This window comes from Cervus elaphus, chromosome 25 (assembly GCF_910594005.1).
Source record: "Cervus elaphus chromosome 25, mCerEla1.1, whole genome shotgun sequence".
Taxonomy (NCBI): Eukaryota; Metazoa; Chordata; class Mammalia; order Artiodactyla; family Cervidae; genus Cervus; species Cervus elaphus.
In genome coordinates, this window is record NC_057839.1 from 20,059,064 (window position 1) to 20,076,542 (window position 17,479).

At 32.3% G+C, this 17,479-nt stretch overlaps 1 protein-coding gene across 5 annotated transcripts in view; it reads right to left on the reverse strand.

Moving 5' to 3' along the window:
* Window positions 1-17,479, reverse strand: part of KIF2A (kinesin family member 2A) — a 71,593-nt gene that overhangs the window by 12,059 nt on the left and 42,055 nt on the right. For 2 of the 5 annotated variants that reach the window (XM_043887149.1, XM_043887146.1), the window contains exons 4-16: window positions 15,795-15,849; window positions 14,637-14,759; window positions 13,978-14,078; window positions 12,135-12,230; window positions 10,103-10,157; window positions 9,572-9,734; window positions 7,329-7,419; window positions 7,168-7,231; window positions 6,517-6,608; window positions 6,025-6,167; window positions 5,512-5,716; window positions 4,117-4,227; window positions 2,986-3,053 (exon numbers count right to left, since the gene is read on the reverse strand). In XM_043887149.1, coding sequence (XP_043743084.1) covers window positions 2,986-3,053; window positions 4,117-4,227; window positions 5,512-5,716; window positions 6,025-6,167; window positions 6,517-6,608; window positions 7,168-7,231; window positions 7,329-7,419; window positions 9,572-9,734; window positions 10,103-10,157; window positions 12,135-12,230; window positions 13,978-14,078; window positions 14,637-14,759; window positions 15,795-15,849 — 1,367 coding nt within the window. Of the gene's footprint in view, window positions 1-2,985; window positions 3,054-4,116; window positions 4,228-5,511; window positions 5,717-6,024; window positions 6,168-6,516; window positions 6,609-7,167; window positions 7,232-7,328; window positions 7,420-9,571; window positions 9,735-10,102; window positions 10,158-12,134; window positions 12,231-13,977; window positions 14,097-14,636; window positions 14,760-15,794; window positions 15,850-17,479 lie in introns of all 5 variants that reach the window. The other 3 variants (XM_043887145.1, XM_043887148.1, XM_043887147.1) reach the window with 3 other exon arrangements.

Consider the following 17,479-nt stretch of genomic DNA (forward strand, 5'->3'; position numbering starts at 1 on the left):
CAAGTTTTCATTTATTACCAATTTGCTAGAAAAGGGTCTTAAAAATAATTAAAGTTAACAGGTTTTTGAACCCCTCTGTTCTATTGATTCCCTACTCCATAATTCTTCCTTTTCCTATGATCTTTTATAGAAGTGTAACTAGACCATCAACTAAATTTGAAATGCCCTGTATTAAGCTACATGACCACTCGTGTCTAATTTTCTTCTGTAATCAATACTATGAGTATTTTATTAGCATTAATGAATCCTCAACAGTCTTGCAGTCTTTTCAAACAGGACGGAAGGGAATTAAAGTCCTAATGGCATACAATCTTAATAATGAATTAACTTCTTTCCTATGCACCTAGAATATATCTGTTATGAAGCAACTTTGGAACAAACTGAAAAAACAGTCACTCAAATAATTTTCTGTGTTTGGTGATTCAGATGATGAATCATGGCAAAGAAAATCCTTTAGCAATGGAATTTTAATTGTTTTTGCCAATGTCTCTAACAGGTGTATTAACCAAAGCATGGGTTTTCTGAGCCAACTTTTTTGAGTTCCTATATCCTCTATGGGCCAATCTCACTTCATAATCATAGGCAATATTTATTAATTACTTTCTATCAGCAGATAGCATAATTAGTATTTCTTAAGACATTATTTAACCATTACAACAAAGTTGTGACATTACCACCATTTTACTGTTAAGAAATTGGTTCAGAGCAATGAAGTACCTTACCCAGGTTCATTCAGTGAGAATGTAGCATAACTGAGGTTCAAACCTGGCTGAGTACAAATTTTATGTTTGAACATTTCAATATATACCAACCATATTCTGTTTTTCTCATTACTTCTCAAGTTTAACTAAATGAAATTACTGTTTATACACATCAAAAATAGTCACATAGATAAAACTAGTAATGTCTTATACTTAGAATCTTTCTTTGACCTTTTGGTAATGTCTGCTCTCAAAGGTTCAATATCACATGCATTACCCTTTTTCCTTTATAGTTACTTTGGAAAGCTTATTTACATACATGCTGACAAACCCAAATTTCTAATACTGACTTAATCACTTTTTTACTCCCAACCCCATTACTTATCTTATTCTTTCAGAATATCCTCATTTAGGTACCCTTTTAGCCCCTAACCACACATTTTCCCTCTATTCAAAGCTCTCTTACCCAACCTGAACTATACTATATGCAGGAATTATACTCCTCAAATGAGCTATCAAAGGAGATTGAAAATCTTTATTCCTAAAGATATGGAAATAAAAGACAGAATTGTTTGTCCCAGATGGTTAGTAATGTTGCAAATGAATCACATTACATGATAAAAAATTAAAATATTTTACTTGGGTCTAAATGAACTAGAGGAATGATCAAATACAGAAGTCTGAAGATATGAGGGTTTTAATTCTACAACAGGACTGTAACACTAAGCTGTTCCTCATCTCTCCCATGAACAATTCTGAAATAAGGAACATTTTAAATTAGTGATAAAAACCCTACAATACCAAAAATGTTCACTACAAAGAATTATTAAAGGTTCATAGCTAGGATTTTATAATTCAAAATTTAAAAGGGATTAAGTTTAAAAATAAAATTCTATTATATTTTTAAAGAAATTATTTTTCATCTTTTGGCAAAAGGTAAGTTTATACTTTCTAACAGTTTCTACTGATGATTTTTTAAAATCTCTTAAACTGAAAGCAAAATACAAAAGAACAAAGGGTGTTCTCATTTATGTGAAGTTCAAATACAGCTACCTATATTGTTCAAAGACACATTCATAGGTAGTAAAACTATTTTTAAAAAGGGAGAAAGAAAGAAAACTGAGCAATTTATTCCAAAATCAGGATAATGGATTGAGATTAATGGATTTAGGCATGTTATTCAGGACTTGTGATCAGAAAGGGACACATGGGGAATTTTCTGGGGGGACTGGAAATGTTTTATTTCCTGGTCTAATGACCAGAATTTACACTTTGTAAGTATTCATTACATTACACTATGTAATGTATGAAGTATTCATTTACTAATTATGTCTGGGTACTTTCCTATATGCATATATATTTACCATCTTAATGAAAGATTAAAGAAAAAATCTCAGTAGTGACTAAAACAAAAAAACAGTACAAATACTTATGTTTAGCTAAATCAAGACTCGCCACACCAGAAATGTAACACAAAGAGGAATTTTATCTTTAGGTTAAAATCACAAATGCAGTATGTGATAACAGAAATTTTAAACTATATAAATAGTCATTTAAAATAAGAGCAATGGGAACAAATTGCTTTAACGGTGTGTAACGCTTTCTGTCCTCTCATTTGTAATAATCCAACTGTCTATGAAAAGTTTGTAACAGTATTTTCATAAATAATAAAACGTAACCCATATAGACGGAGAAGGAAATGGCAACCCACTCCAGTGATCTTGCCTGGAGAATCCCAGGGACGGGGAAGCCTGGTGGGCTGCCGTCTATGGGGTCGCACAGAGTCGGACACGACTGAAGCGACTTAGCAGCAGCAGCAGCAGCAGCAACCCATATAGAACACCACAAAGAACGGTGCCATCACTACTAAATCCCTAGATTCCCCATGTATAACACTTAACATTATCAGAAATAATTTTTTAGCATATAGCAAAATAACTTAAGAAATACAAACTGGTGCCTGATACTCACTCACTTTTGAGTCTTAACATAATGAGAACTAACACTATGAAATATAACTTGGTTAAATGGAAAAATGTATCATGTTCTTGAGTAAGACCAATTCTACTAAAAATATAACTGTCTTCTCAAGTTACTCAACACATTTCTAATTATTTTTATTTTTAGGATGTGATAAAATGATTTTAAATATCATTTCAACAAATATGCAAAAACTTTTTTGAAAATGGAAAGAATAATGTAATAAGATTTACCCTGTAAGATATTAAATCAAATCATATACTGTTCTATTCCTTTCAAATTTAAAAATAACCATATCTCATACCTATTTGCATATCTTAATGTATTGAGGGTATTTTCACAGGATGCCATTCCTGGAGATATTGTAGCAATCTATGGGGGAAAAGTGCAAAGATAAAGAAAATGTTATAGATGACAGCAATATTGACACATGGCTCCTTAAGGTCTAATCTTAATATGGTCATCCAAAGAAAAGAAACTCTGAGATAATTCAGTATCTCACACCCATAATCATATAGTAATTATAAACTCCAGTTAAAATATAAACAGCTCTAACAGCACCACAAAATGATCAAACATCAGGCAGAAAATGGAGGTCAACACCTCAAAGAAGGGAGTAACACTGAGTGACTGACTGCCCCTCTTTTCGATAAATTTTTTTTTGCTTAAGGGCAAACTGTGCTGCTGTCACATAGGACAACTAAAACTTCAATAAAAACCTGGAGTTTCACTAGTTAAGAAGGACAGTTTGGACACGGGCACCATAGTAGCTGGGAAGTGAAGTTTGTCCCAGAAGAGAAGTAACCACAGAGGGAGAAACTCATGTGTGTGTGTGTGTGTATGTGTGTATATTCATATATATATACACACATGAGTACTCTACCCAAATACACACATTACCCGAATCTCTGCCTGACCCCCAAACTGGAGTACACAGGCTGACTATAAGAAACATAGCTAAGTCTAAAAGAACTAAACAGAGATTTCAAGGTCAGTTGCTGCCCACAGCAGGGGAGACAAGAGTTTGGAGTTCAGCTAAGTTAACTTTCTGCTAAAATAACAGTAACAACAACAAACCAATAATCTTCAGAAGAACATAACAGAATCCAGAGTGTCTATAAGATATTCAATCATAATGAAAATTATATAATCCAAAATTCTAGATATATGAAGAAAGACAGAAGTGTGACCAATATGTAAGAAAAACAGAAAGCAATGGAAACCAATCTCAAGAGGACTCAGATGTTGTAATTAGTTGAATGCATGAATGTATTATAACAGCAATACAATCCTATCAGACTGGCAGGGACCACATTTTTAAGTTTCACTGTATCACAGTAGAAGACTTTAAATGCTACTAATGTATTTCATAAATTTCCCACAGATGTTGTATAATTATTCATTTAGGATTAAGACAAAACAAACATAAACTTACCATGCAGGTACGAGAGTTTTCACCTATGAATGAATCTCTTAACACCTGAGTGAGTTTACTTGCTCGGAAAGGAGTATGAGGTTTATTTCTACCTAAGGCTCTGATGCACTCCTGAAAATTAAGAAAGCAAATTTCACAGATTATGCTTCTTATAAAGATTAACCTTATTGAACGTATTTAAAAGATCTCTTACAATAACCCTAACATTTAAAATCTGATCAGCTCTGAAAATTCTATCAAGAGGTCTACAGCATAGTAAAAATGTTCTCAAAAATCATTATTCAAGAAAATGAAATTTGGGAAATAAAAATACCAGAAACAAACCCCAAAAAACAATCTAACCAAAAGACTACTTTGTTAACTCCAAAAGATTCTGCCGGAGACTATGATTGGTGTTTAGAAGTGACAGGCAGTAGGATAACTGTTGTTCAGTTGCTAAGTCATGTCTGACTTGTTGTGATCCCATGGGCTGCAGCACACCAGAATTCCCTATCCCTCACTATCTCCCAGAGGTTGCTTAGCTTCATGTACATTGAGTCGCTGATGCTATCCAATCATCTCATCCTCTGCCACCCTATTCTCCTTTTGCCTTCCATCTTTCCCAGCATCAGTCTTTTCCAATGAGTCGGCTCTTTGCATCAGGTGGCCAAAGTATTGGAGCTTCAGCTTCAGGATCAGTCCTTGCAATGAATATTCAGGGTTGATTTCCTTTAGGATGGACTGGTCTGATCTCCTTGCTGTCCACGGGATTCTCAAGAGTCTTCTCTAGCACCACAGTTCAAAAGCATCAATTCTTCAGTGCTCAGCCTTCTTTATGGTTCAACTCTCACATCCATACATGACTGCTGGTTTGACTATAGTCAAACCATAGCTTTGGCTTTATGGACCTTTGTCAGCGAAATGATGTCTCTGCTTTTTAATATGCTATCTAGATTTGTCATAGCTTTGTTAAACTTTTTCCATAAAAGAAAAAACAGAATGCTTTCTTTTCTTTGTAAGCCACGGGAGATATATAATATTGGCCTAACTTTCTGAAAGCCATTCCACATTTTTCAGAGAAACTTTCTTAGCTCAGTCTTGTGGTTCCTTGCTCTCCGTCAAGAAAAAAGACTGATTAGTGGTTAAGGCTCCCTAGAATCTCCCTAAATAACCTGTCAACTATTTGGAAGTGGCCTGCCAACTAACAGATCTTTTAACTACCCTAAAAAGAATAAATAATATGTATAAAGAAAATTTCTGGAAACAATAAAAATCTATAACTGCAAACATAAACAACTAAATTTTGATAATCTCTCTTACTTATTAGAAAAAACAAACACTATCATTTTGCAACTGAGTAAACAAAGTTAAAGTCCAAAGTAAGAGACTTGTCACAATTAAAAGGACTTTATTTACCTTGAGTGCTAAAAGGCTTTTATTAATTTCAGCACCTTCAAGCCTAGTTTGCCTGTCTGCACTGGAAGTATCAGCTCCTCTTTCATTTCCAGCCAAATCGATGAGAGAAAACTTGCCATGTAGTTTTCCTTTCCTTCTAAGGATAATCTGAAACACTGCATGGCTCCGAGATGAATGTGCATTTGCAGATGTTTGACCGGATGTTCTACAATGTAATTAAGAACATTTTGATATGTAAAAAGTTTAATTTGTGCAAGCCACAATATTTTCATTAAAAATAGAAACAAAAAACTATCCCGTTTTTATTATTTAAATACAAAAGAGCTATTGTGAATTAACAACACAAACATAATGAGATTAATGAATTTAACCTGGCACACTTCATAAAGTCTTGATGAACAATGATTTTTACTTTCAAGATACACTGAATAACAATCTTGCTTTGCTCTCAAGTTATAATCAAAGTATCTAAAATTGATCATCAGATTGTTTCTCTTTATTAAAATGAGTTACCTGCAACTGTTGCCTATGTCAATGAGTTTTAGTACATCTTCAACACATTTGACCTCCCGTTCCTGTAATCCCACCACTTGAACCTGCTGTTTTCCATCTTCAAGCACTCTTAATTTTGTTTTTCTATTTAGCAAGTCAAACACCTAAAAAAAAAAGTTTGAAAATAAGAACAGTTCTATAAAAATGAGTCATTCAGATTCTAAAAAATTATTTCAGAGAATCGTAATAATTGTTATAGAATAATAATGATTGATATTGAAGTTAAAGAATTTCAAAGGGAATTTAGAAAAAATCTCATACACAAAAAACTTCAAAATAATATTCTAAATACATATAGCAATTATGTGGTGGCACCAACTGTCCAACAATGTGAATGTACTCAATTCTGGTGAACTTCTACACTAAAAAAGTTAAAATGGTAAATTTTATGTTATGTATTTTTAAACCACAATTTAAAAAGCTTACAAAAATTAGTTTAAAATTTCAACTTACCTTACCACTATAAATTTCAAAAAAGGTTGCATACACTTGAAGTTCCAACTTCTTATAGTTTGGCTTCTTTAGCATTAAAAATACATCCCGAGCTGCCAATAATTTCATATGGAGAAAATTTGTTAAGATGCAAAAAAATTATTTTTTAAAAGATATTAAAATTTTCTATTTTCAGAGGAATCAGTTTATGCTTACCTAGAATGATAGTATCAATAATAAAAATGAAGACTCAAGTGGATACTAACTTTACAAAAAATAGCAAGTTTGTCTACACTGTCAGTTTAGAAGTCACTCTCCTTCATATTCAAGAAAAGAATGCTACTACTTATCTTTATAAATAGCATAAAATTATAGGTGGTCATAATAAGGGTACTTTCGTAATTATAACAAATGGGAACTTTTCACAAAGCAGCTATTCAACAATACTAAGCTCCAACAATGTGTCAGATTACAACACACACACAATCAAGATTTCTGACCCCAAAGCAAAGCTCTTTCCAAAGCAGTCCGATAACCTAAAACTGACAAAATATGTAGTAAGTGCAGCATTAATCACCCTTAAAATTCTGTACAGTACTTCCAAATCTTTTTCCAAACCACCTGAATAATATTCAAGAAGAATGTTATAAATGATACCCAAAAAGGAGTTACCTGCTAATGCATAAATTCCTTTAGAACAATCTTGGTTCTTTCCTGAAAAGTCACCTCCCATTGTCTATATGTTAAAAAGAAAAAAGAATTTAGGTCTTACAATTAAGGTATAAGAAAAATAAACCAGCTTCCTATCAGGATGTAACTAACGAATTACTTACATGAGTCTTTCCACTTCCAGTCTGCCCATAAGCAAAGCATGTAGCCATTCCCCTCTCAAATATAGTTTCCACTAGTGGTCTAGCTGTAAACCTTAAAAATAAAATGCAGCGGTCAAAATGTACAGTTGATATTTTAATTAAATAAGTAATAAAACTAGTATCTAGTGTTATTAATAAACAAATCTTACACCAAAATTTTTAACAAACCAGTAGGTTCAACTCTAAGACCACAACTGAACTCACTGATTTAAAATTTAAATGTCCATGTCCTAGAATTGCTTAAAGCTCTTTAACGCATATCTTCAAGCAATAATTCCATGATAAAAAATGGCCACAAAAAAAATGGCCACAATAATTAATAACTGCCAGGGGGGAAAAACCTGATAGTAGCTGAGCTAAAGACATATGTATTAATAGAAGACAATAGGAAAGTTTTAAAAAATAACAACAAAATATGGTAATATCAGCCAGACAAGTGGGACATACATGAAAACCAAAACAAAAAACCCCAACCCAAACTCAAAAATGTATCAAAGGTTTCAACAGAAACAGAATCAAGACTGGTAATCTCAGAAAAGAAAAGCTAGAGGGAGAAAAAAGTACAAAAACATTATCTTAACAAGTATAAAACTGGTAAAAATTTTCCTGGATGTGAATAAGCAAATATAAACAATGCTTGTAAGACAATGAATTCTGAACTGATAGTCTTGATTCAGGAAAAGGATCCCCAAATATTATAAATAAGTAACTATAAATGATCTTTATATAAGACAATGAATTTTGAATTGACAGTCCTGATTCAGGAAAAGGATGCCCAGTATTATGTATTGGTATAATCACTGCTGGAGTCAAGATTAAAAAGGTAAGGAAGGACAAAAAAATACTTCATTGAGCAGTGCTCTAAAATGCATGATACAAAACAAATGGGTTTTTTACACAGGCTTCAAGAGAACATATGTGAACACTTTATATAGCTCTATTGATTTTTTCAAAGGCACAACTGGAGAAAGTATAGAACAAAAGAAGGAGAAAAAAGTTCTAATCAAACAGAATTAGAAATGAGTCTGAAGAGTGATAGGACAAAAAAAAAAGCCTAATTCCTCAATCCACTGAAGTTAAGGATAAGAGGGGACAGAACTAATATTGGTAAAATTAAGAAGCATAAATACAGGGTGAAACAAAAATGTTTACTAAATCTAGCACATACACAGAAACACACGTTTATAATGATCTCTTGAAAATGATTATAAAAGTCAGACAGATATATTTATGAGACAGTAGTGGAAGGAGACAAGGGAGTGAGTGAGAAGGAGAGGACTCAGCTCTCAGAAAGGTAAAAAATATACAATTTACAATTCCCTTTTAAAACAAATTCTTCACAATACCTCTATCTAGCATTCACATACTCTTTAATTTTGTCCTGTTTCTTTAGAGCTGAACTCACAGTTTACTGGCTTAAGACCAGAGGAGTTGATCTTAACAGGATCTCATTTATCATAACTTGCTAGCATTCTCACTAATTAATTTTGTTTTCCAGTCAAATTTATAAGATAAAAGGGCAATGAAGCATAGCATTCAAGTGACTGCCAAGACCATTTAATATAGACTGAAATAACAATGCTGCTAAAATTGACCTGTTAAATAATGAGAAGTAAATGTTTATAAACTATGTATGAAAATCTAAATTTGGATAAAAATGTAGGACATCAATGCATAATACACAAGTTTGAATTATTTGTAGGTTAAATATGCAAACACGTAAGAATTTCATGCTAAAACTATTTCAAAGCTTAAATATGATAAACTAGGCAAATGCACGTAGATTTCAGAACTTTTGTTCCTTAAGTGGTCAATAAAGATTTAGACAAATAAGTGTCTGATGTATAACAGCTATTTTAAATTTCTTTGAAATACTGCAGATATTAAAAAGGAAAAATAACCACATCCCATCTCTAGAGGCAGAGAAAATGTTGTCTAGAAACTTCTTATCCATACATATGGTGTGTTACATAGTGTATAAGTTAATTGGTAATGAAAACTGATTTGGGGAGCATTAAAGAAAACATGTATTACTATTTATTATTGTGTTTATTAAATATTCTTATTTGTTTAAACTAAGGGGGTAAAAAAAGAATATTGCACCTCTGGAGAGATATGCCAAGATCAATATAAGTTTCAGGGTGATGGTGAACACCCTGAACATAGAATAAGAACAAATTATGATTTACAACAAATTTACCTACCTGTAAACCATTTCATTAGGAGCTGAGTCATCAAAGGCATAATCAAAACGAAATGTTTGGTTTTCTAGGTACCTTGTTAAATCTACTTTTTGTTTTGGTTCATGTACCATCACAACATCTTTACTAGGGATTGTGATTACATCAAGATCTTTCATTTGAGTTTCTAAAAGAATAAAAAAAAAAGTCAATGGCCAGTATTTTTCACATCATTTGAGTTAATGAACAAAAATTATTTTAAGTAGTAAGAATTTAGATAAAAGTAGTAACCCTGTAAATATAAATATCCCATAAACATGCCATTCAAATAGAATATTTCAACAAAGTTAAAAAAATCAAGATTTCCGTAAAGCCAGGAAAGGCAGCCTTACAGCAATAACACAACAGCCCTAACCACAGAAATCTGCCTAATGCTTATATACAAATGAAATGATTTACACTTAACTCTTCCAAATCAATTTGATTTCTGGTATTATCAAAATAAACTGCAAACAGGACAAAAATCGACCTTTGATTAGAGCTCAACAAACATACCTTTTTTATTGAGTGGTCGTTTCCTTACACAAACACATATCCTGTGTTCATCAATCTAGAAATAAAATAATTTTTCCAGTTATTATCAGTGAATTATAAAACACTGAAAAATTAATTATGTGATATTTCTAAGGTTTTAGAAATTTATGCACAGCAAAAATAGGATATGTAATACACAAATTTTAAGAATCATCAGACACAATTATTTTAAAAATTCAAAGTATAATGGAAACTTGCTGATTGTGTCATTTGGCAAACCTCTAGGAAATAACTTTGCAGATGACACTACTACTCTTGATAGCAACAGGTTCACATTAAGAAGCCACCTTATTCAAGTCAAGATGGGCTGTATACGACAAAAGTCAAATTTCCTATCAGACTGAACTGGAGGGAAAGCTGTTGGCAAAGATAACTAGCTGTAGACAAGAAACAGGATTATCAGAAGATTATTAGGCAAAATAATCTGAATAATTTCATAATGTGCCAATTAATTAGACATAAATATTTTTTCATAAAACTTATGTTCCCAATGTTTGTCTTGTAATGATATTTAATATAAAGTAGAAATTTGCAAAGTATGGCCTAAAAACCCAACCCAAGTCACTACTGAAGTTTTCTGAAACAGCCATACCCATTCATTTATGTATTGTCTATGGCTGCTTTTCATACTACAAAGTCAGAATTGAGAAGTTGTAACACAGAAAATATGGTTCACAAAGCCAAAAATACCAGGCCCTTTTCAGAAAAAGTTCTGCAAACACTGCTGTAAAGTCTGAGCTCAGATGTAAATGAAACAAATGGAGGGGCAACAAGAACTAAAATACATGAGATCAGATGTTATGAACTACTGTTAAATCACATATAATACATCTGCCTAAAATAAACATATTTTGTGTACCGAAGACATTCCATGTATGCTAGGTCAGATGTATTATTTTTCACAAATACAAATTACAAAAGTATTCCCTGTCTAGTAAACTCTCATTTTTTTTTTTTTTTTTTTTTGATTTGGACCACTTTTAAAGTCTTTATTGAATTTGTTACAATACTGTTTCCGTTTCATGTTTTGGATTTTGGCCGCCAGGCTTGTGGGTTCTTAGCTCCCCAACCAGGGATTGAACCTGCGCCCCCCTGCACTGGGAACAAAGTCTTAACCACTGGACTGCCAGGGATGTCCCTAAATTCTCATTCTTTAATAGGAAAGAAATGCATAATAAGACATTTTTTAAGCACTAGAGTTTTGTTTTACAGCAGTCCTCAACAATCATTACTCACTGTTAAAAGCCAAAATAAACATTTAAAAAAAATTAATTAGCAGTAAGCTGAAATGATGGTGGGATCCACAGCCCAAGTCAAGAGGAAATAAACTTGGAATTGAGATGAAAGTATAAGTGATGGTTGCTTAGCAAAGTCCTTGGTAGGGCAGAGCAACAGTCAAGGATGATGTCAGAAGACCCAATCTGCTTTCTGACCATCATTTATGTAAATTCCAAGTTATTTCCTCTTGTCTTGGGCTGTCGATTCGACCATCATTCCTACTACTAATTAACTTTTTATTTAAACTTGAGCAAACTTTGGGACTAGTGGAGGACAGGGATGCCAGGTGTGCTGCAGTCCATGGGGTCGCAAAGAGTCAGACACGGTTTAGTGACCGAATGACCACCACCAAGGACTTGAAGGCTTTGCTGTGAAACAGGTACCTCTGTGAGAAGCATGTCTAATATATCAATTATGGGAATTAAGAGTAAATGTGGGTAGTTTGTCTCTTTTTTTGGCTGCACTGAGTGGCTTGTGGGATCTTAGTTTTCTGACCAAAGATTGAACCTAGGCCCTCAGTTTGGAGTCCTAACCATTAAGTCACCAGGGAATTCTCAATGGTTTCTTGATTTTCTTCTTAAAATATGGAGAAGGAACACCCATAAAAAGAGAAGAAAGTTACAGAGCTAAATATAATATTAATTTAGGGGGTATCAAACATATTTTTATTCACAGCATAAAAAGTTCCAGGGCAATCATTTACAAAGAATCTTACAGGATCTGCTGTTGTTAACGGTCTATAATCCAAACTTCCTCTAAAGTCTCTGATCATACACATAATTTCATAATTTGGGTTTGTAGCATCAACATCCTGTAAGAAGACAGAGAATTCATCATTTATTATAATTACAATAAAGTAGCATTTGTTGCATTTATACATGGTTTGAAAATTAAAATTAAAGTAATAAATTATGTCACTAGTAATAGCCAAGCCCAAATTCAAAGCAGAGATGTGATATAGTTTCAGAGTTCAAGATCAGTAATTGCCCAGAAATCACTTTTATTTTAAAAACATAATTCTGTTAGTCTACGTGCAATCTGTTAACTCCAAGCCATATATTGCTTATTAAACCCACCCTTGTATTATGTCAAATGTTATACACATACCTTAATTGTCCTAGAAAATTAAGCAAGAGAAAGTACTCATCCTAAACATCAAAAAAAAAAAAAAAAACTCTAGAAAAGCTGAAATTCTTAGAAAAATGCATTTAATCAGATTCTTATTTCCAATTCCTAATTCAATGTTTCAGGAAAATAGAACGATGGATTCACTTATATCCATTTCCTATTTTTACTGAGTCTCTAAAAAAAAAAAACTAAAGCCTGGTATAAAACAGTTCCAAATCAACAGGATATAGGATTTAAAGGAACTGGAAGCCAAGACAATTTTTTAAATCTTTAAAATTCAAATTATTGAATGCTAATAGCAATTTACTTTTTTGCTTCAAAATTGAGAAAATTCAGATTAAGACACAAATAGCAAGAGCTAACAGCCTCTCCTAGCCAGGCCATGAGCATAAATTATTAAATATTTCAAGTCAGTTTTTTTCCCCATGTATTTTATTGCACATTTGCTTCGAGTACAACTCAATTTCAAAACTGTTAATGTCACTACTCTCAATTAACCTTATTGGGAAATAACACCAGCTATATCAATTAAGAAGAAGAATGTAAACAGTTCAGATAAAAATATTATGAAGTACCCACAGGAGACACCAGGTGGCATCTGTGCTAAGCATCAGTAGACAACAGCATTGTTTATTTCAAAACCCAACTGGTCATTCTCAGGTCACTTTCAGATATAAGCTGCTTTACTGAGGTTAGTATTATATTGATTCCACAACACAACATCTTTATGATTAAGGGCATTTGAACATACTCTTAAATAAGGAAACAATCCTGGTATTTCATTACAGGAAACGAGTTCTGAGAATATAATAGTTACAATATAAGCACAACGGAGGAATTATTTGTACAACAGTAAAAAATGTGAAGACTTGTAGAGAAATAATAAACCAGTCTTCTATGCAATTTTCCATTGCTGGAAAAATTTTGCTAACCATCTAAAGGAAATGTGAGAAGAGGGGCATGACAGAGCTACACTCTCAACATCTAGCATAAATCAACACACAACAAATTTCCACTCTTTCATTATGATATGTTCAATTTATTAACCATGGAAAAACAACAGTAACATTTATAGTATAACCATACACTTTAACTGGTACTTTCAGAATGCATTTTTAGTCCTTTTAAAAAACCTAAAATCCTATTATTCTTGATATTATAAATCTATTAGAATTTTGCAGCACAATGGCTTACTATTCAAAATGGAAAAAGCCTCAGGACTAAGACATACCAACTAAAATTTGAGAAATTTATGTAGTAAAAAAAGATCTGTTAATAACTTATTTTCTCAAGAGTTTATATTATTCCTCAATGTCAATCTAAGGAACTATATTGAAATCTTTAAAGGAGTTATGTTTTCATAAGCCAATCCCATTCACTGACACAGTAAAATCTTTGGCGCATAAACAAAATATGTTTCTGTTACAAACCTGGGCTCTTTTTTCTCTAAGTTCTTGCTGTTGCAGTCTCCTTTTTTCTCGTTTTTCTTGCAATTTCTCTACTTCTTTCACACAATTAGATTTTCTACGTGCTAGAAGAAAAAGATGAGCTGTAGAAGTATAGTTTTCTTTTTAGAGTATTGCACTTATACACAAAATTTTATGTATCAATGTAATTTTACCACATACACCCAAAAAAAGGTACACAGTGACAAAACATGCCCATGACAAATATGTGAACTTACTTATGAGCTGCTTTAACAAAACTAGGAACAGGACAAAATACGAGTAAGAGTCATGAAAAGTGACTCTAACATACTGATACATGTCATCTCTTGGTTTAGAATCAAAGATCTTTGAACTGATAAGGATAAAGGAGCATATTTCTTCTGTAACATCTGTCAAGATCATCTGGCCAGTATTTTAAATTTAAAGCAACTGAAACATTGTTATAGTTTTATAATTTTTTTCTTCCAAAATATACATTAAAAAACCCAATTAACAGACTAAACTAACAACAACAAAAATTTTCTACAATGGTAAAAATAAAACCTGCAATTAAGCTTGCAATTTGGGGACTTATAAAATTGACCAAGAGAAGTTACATGTATGACTAAAATGACTGAATCCTTGATACGTGATTTACATACAAGGGGGTCCAAATTCCTTTTTTGCAGCTTGAACTGGAGATATATCTGAAACACTACCATTCTGTTGTGCAGAGGAAGACTGTTCGGGAAGCTGACTAGGCCGCGCACGTGCAGAACCAACCACTGAAAGGGAAACACAATTTTCAAATATATGTAATAATAATCAATTCTGGTCAATACACTGACAAGCTGAAAGGTTTTCAGAGTAACATGTACAGACTTAGGTTTTACCAATGTAACTGTAGCTACAAAACTCAATCTGAATAATTTATATAAAACCAAAGCCAAGCTTGATTTTAAATAATCATTAAAAAAAAAAGTGGGCAAAATACAGATTTTATATGCACTCTCATTTGGAAAAACTCAAACAATTCAGACATATAGACAGTAACAATGTAAAAGTATCTCAACCCTCCTTGTATTTTAGATCCCACTCTGCTCCTCAAACAGGCAAATCTTCAACAGAAAATTTCCTACTGTGGATGTTACAGAAGTGGAAAAAACAATATTGAGTTAAATACAAACATCACATTTTACAAAGAAATGTAAATTTTCGCTAGACTCAAAGAATAGTGCTGAGAGTGCAGGCCTTTCCGTCTGCCTTGACTCCTCTAATACCCACGGCTATCCTGCCTCATCATCTGTACATACAAGGAAACATCACTACTAGAAAGGACCATTCTGAACAGCAGAAAAGGATTAACTAAGCTTTACATCACTCAGCTGAAAACATATGAGAGTCCTGAAATTAACTACAATTTATACCTATTCAACTTGTCTTCAGTTACCCATGATCCTTTTTAAAAGTCTGTTAGCCAAAAAATTATGTAAAAATGTCAATGATAAATTTGCCCTTGTTAAATCAATTGACTACTTCCCCATTCCTTTCTTTCTCATAATACTCTCTTCAAATCTGAAAAATGATTGAGTAAATAAGATGAATCAAAACTGCACATAACATGGAATTTCACATTTATCATATACCTTTACAAATCATTTTTTAGATATCACTGACATTATTGTCTCGGGAAATCAAGAAGATACCAATCTTAAAAATTAGCCATATAAAGTTTAAATGAATAATAACACCAGGGGTAATGTTTACTTTTGATTTACCTTGGCAGGACCATAGGCAAAATTAATACATAAAAATTTTACCTCTATTATCTCTTGGAGGAGGTTCATTCTTAATAGAAGCCACAGTCCGTCGATTCTATAATAAAGAAAACATTCATTTTACTTTTTCTGTTTATTCCTCATATGTATATCTATCATAATCAGCTTCCTTTAATTAAACAAAAATAGATTAAGACATACAATAATACAAAACTAAATGGAAAAAAGGGAAAAAATAAATGGAGAAAAACTAAAATTATCTTATAATAAATTACCAGTAATGCCATCAATATTCAAGTTTATTTAAATATCCTGCCACTGTCCCAAAATAGGCAGGAATTAAAATGAGCCAGGTACTGTTCAAAGGGTTTCATATGTATTAATTCATTTAATCTTCACAACAACCCTATGAGGTCATTATTATTGCTATTCTGGATTCACAGATGAGGAAACTGAAGCAAAAACAGATTAAATAATTTCATTAAAGTGGGTGTTTTTTAATCATCATGCTATCCTGCCAAAATCATGTAATACATTTCATCTTTGGACGTCAGGGGTAAGTAACAAAACAATTTTTAGGCAATGTACAGCTCATTGTTAAACTGAAACATCAAAATACTATGAAATACACTGTTGGTTTTTACTAAAAGGTTTCATTAGACTTTTAAAGACTTCAAACTGAGTACATAAGGGCAGCAAGTTTTTGGTCCTATTATTTATTTACCAAGACTTTATTTAATATTCACCTAAAAAAAGATACCAAATAATGCTGTGAGGTTTAATGCTAACTGCACATCAAATCAGATGGCTACTATTAAAAGAATATTGATGCTAGGGCCACTCTTTAGATAAAATAAAACTGAATCTCTAGGAGTGGGGTTAGGAATCAAGTGTATTCTGAAAAATTTCCAGGTGATTCTAATACACAGCAAAGGTTGCTAAGGACATATCAATAAGGATAAACTATGAAGATCCTTCAAAGCTGTGAAGCCAAATATGAACAACAGTCCATTTACAAGGGAGTAATTCTAAGGGGGATCACTAAGCAGAGATTCTCAATATGCTGAAATTATATGAGCTGAAAATGTCTTACGTTCATAAAAGCAGAATGTTTTGCTGATATTGTTGAATTTCTATCATATTATATGTGGATGCCTATGAATGTCTTCCATGCAAGACAGTGAGCTGCTACAGGGCTAAAATCTTATTAATTTCTGTAGAATATAAAATCAACAATGCAAAAAATTTTGAACACAAAGAACTGCAGATTTAACAACTGTCAGGGACTATCTGACAGTTTTCTGATTTTTAAAAAGTTGTATTTTGATACAAAGTTTTAACATTGAGACATTTCAATAGAGAAGAGGAATTACTTTAAAATAATTTAAAAATCACATACATTTTTAACTGTTAGGAGGGACATAGCATGGCTTTAAAATTTATCTTCACAGATAATACAGAAATAGTTAATCTAAAATGTCATCTCATTTTTAAAAATAAATCTAAACAGGAGAATTACTATTTGAAAAGACTACTAAAATGGGAATTCATTATGAAAAAGAAACTAATTTTTTCTTTATCAAAGTCATATGTATTCACTCAACAAATACTAACAAGCAAACGATTTTGACCAATGTCTTCTAATAAACTACTAGTCTTACGAAAAATTGTAACCAGTCATGAAATTTCTAGAATCTAGAATTGTGAATTAGATAACTTTTCAATCC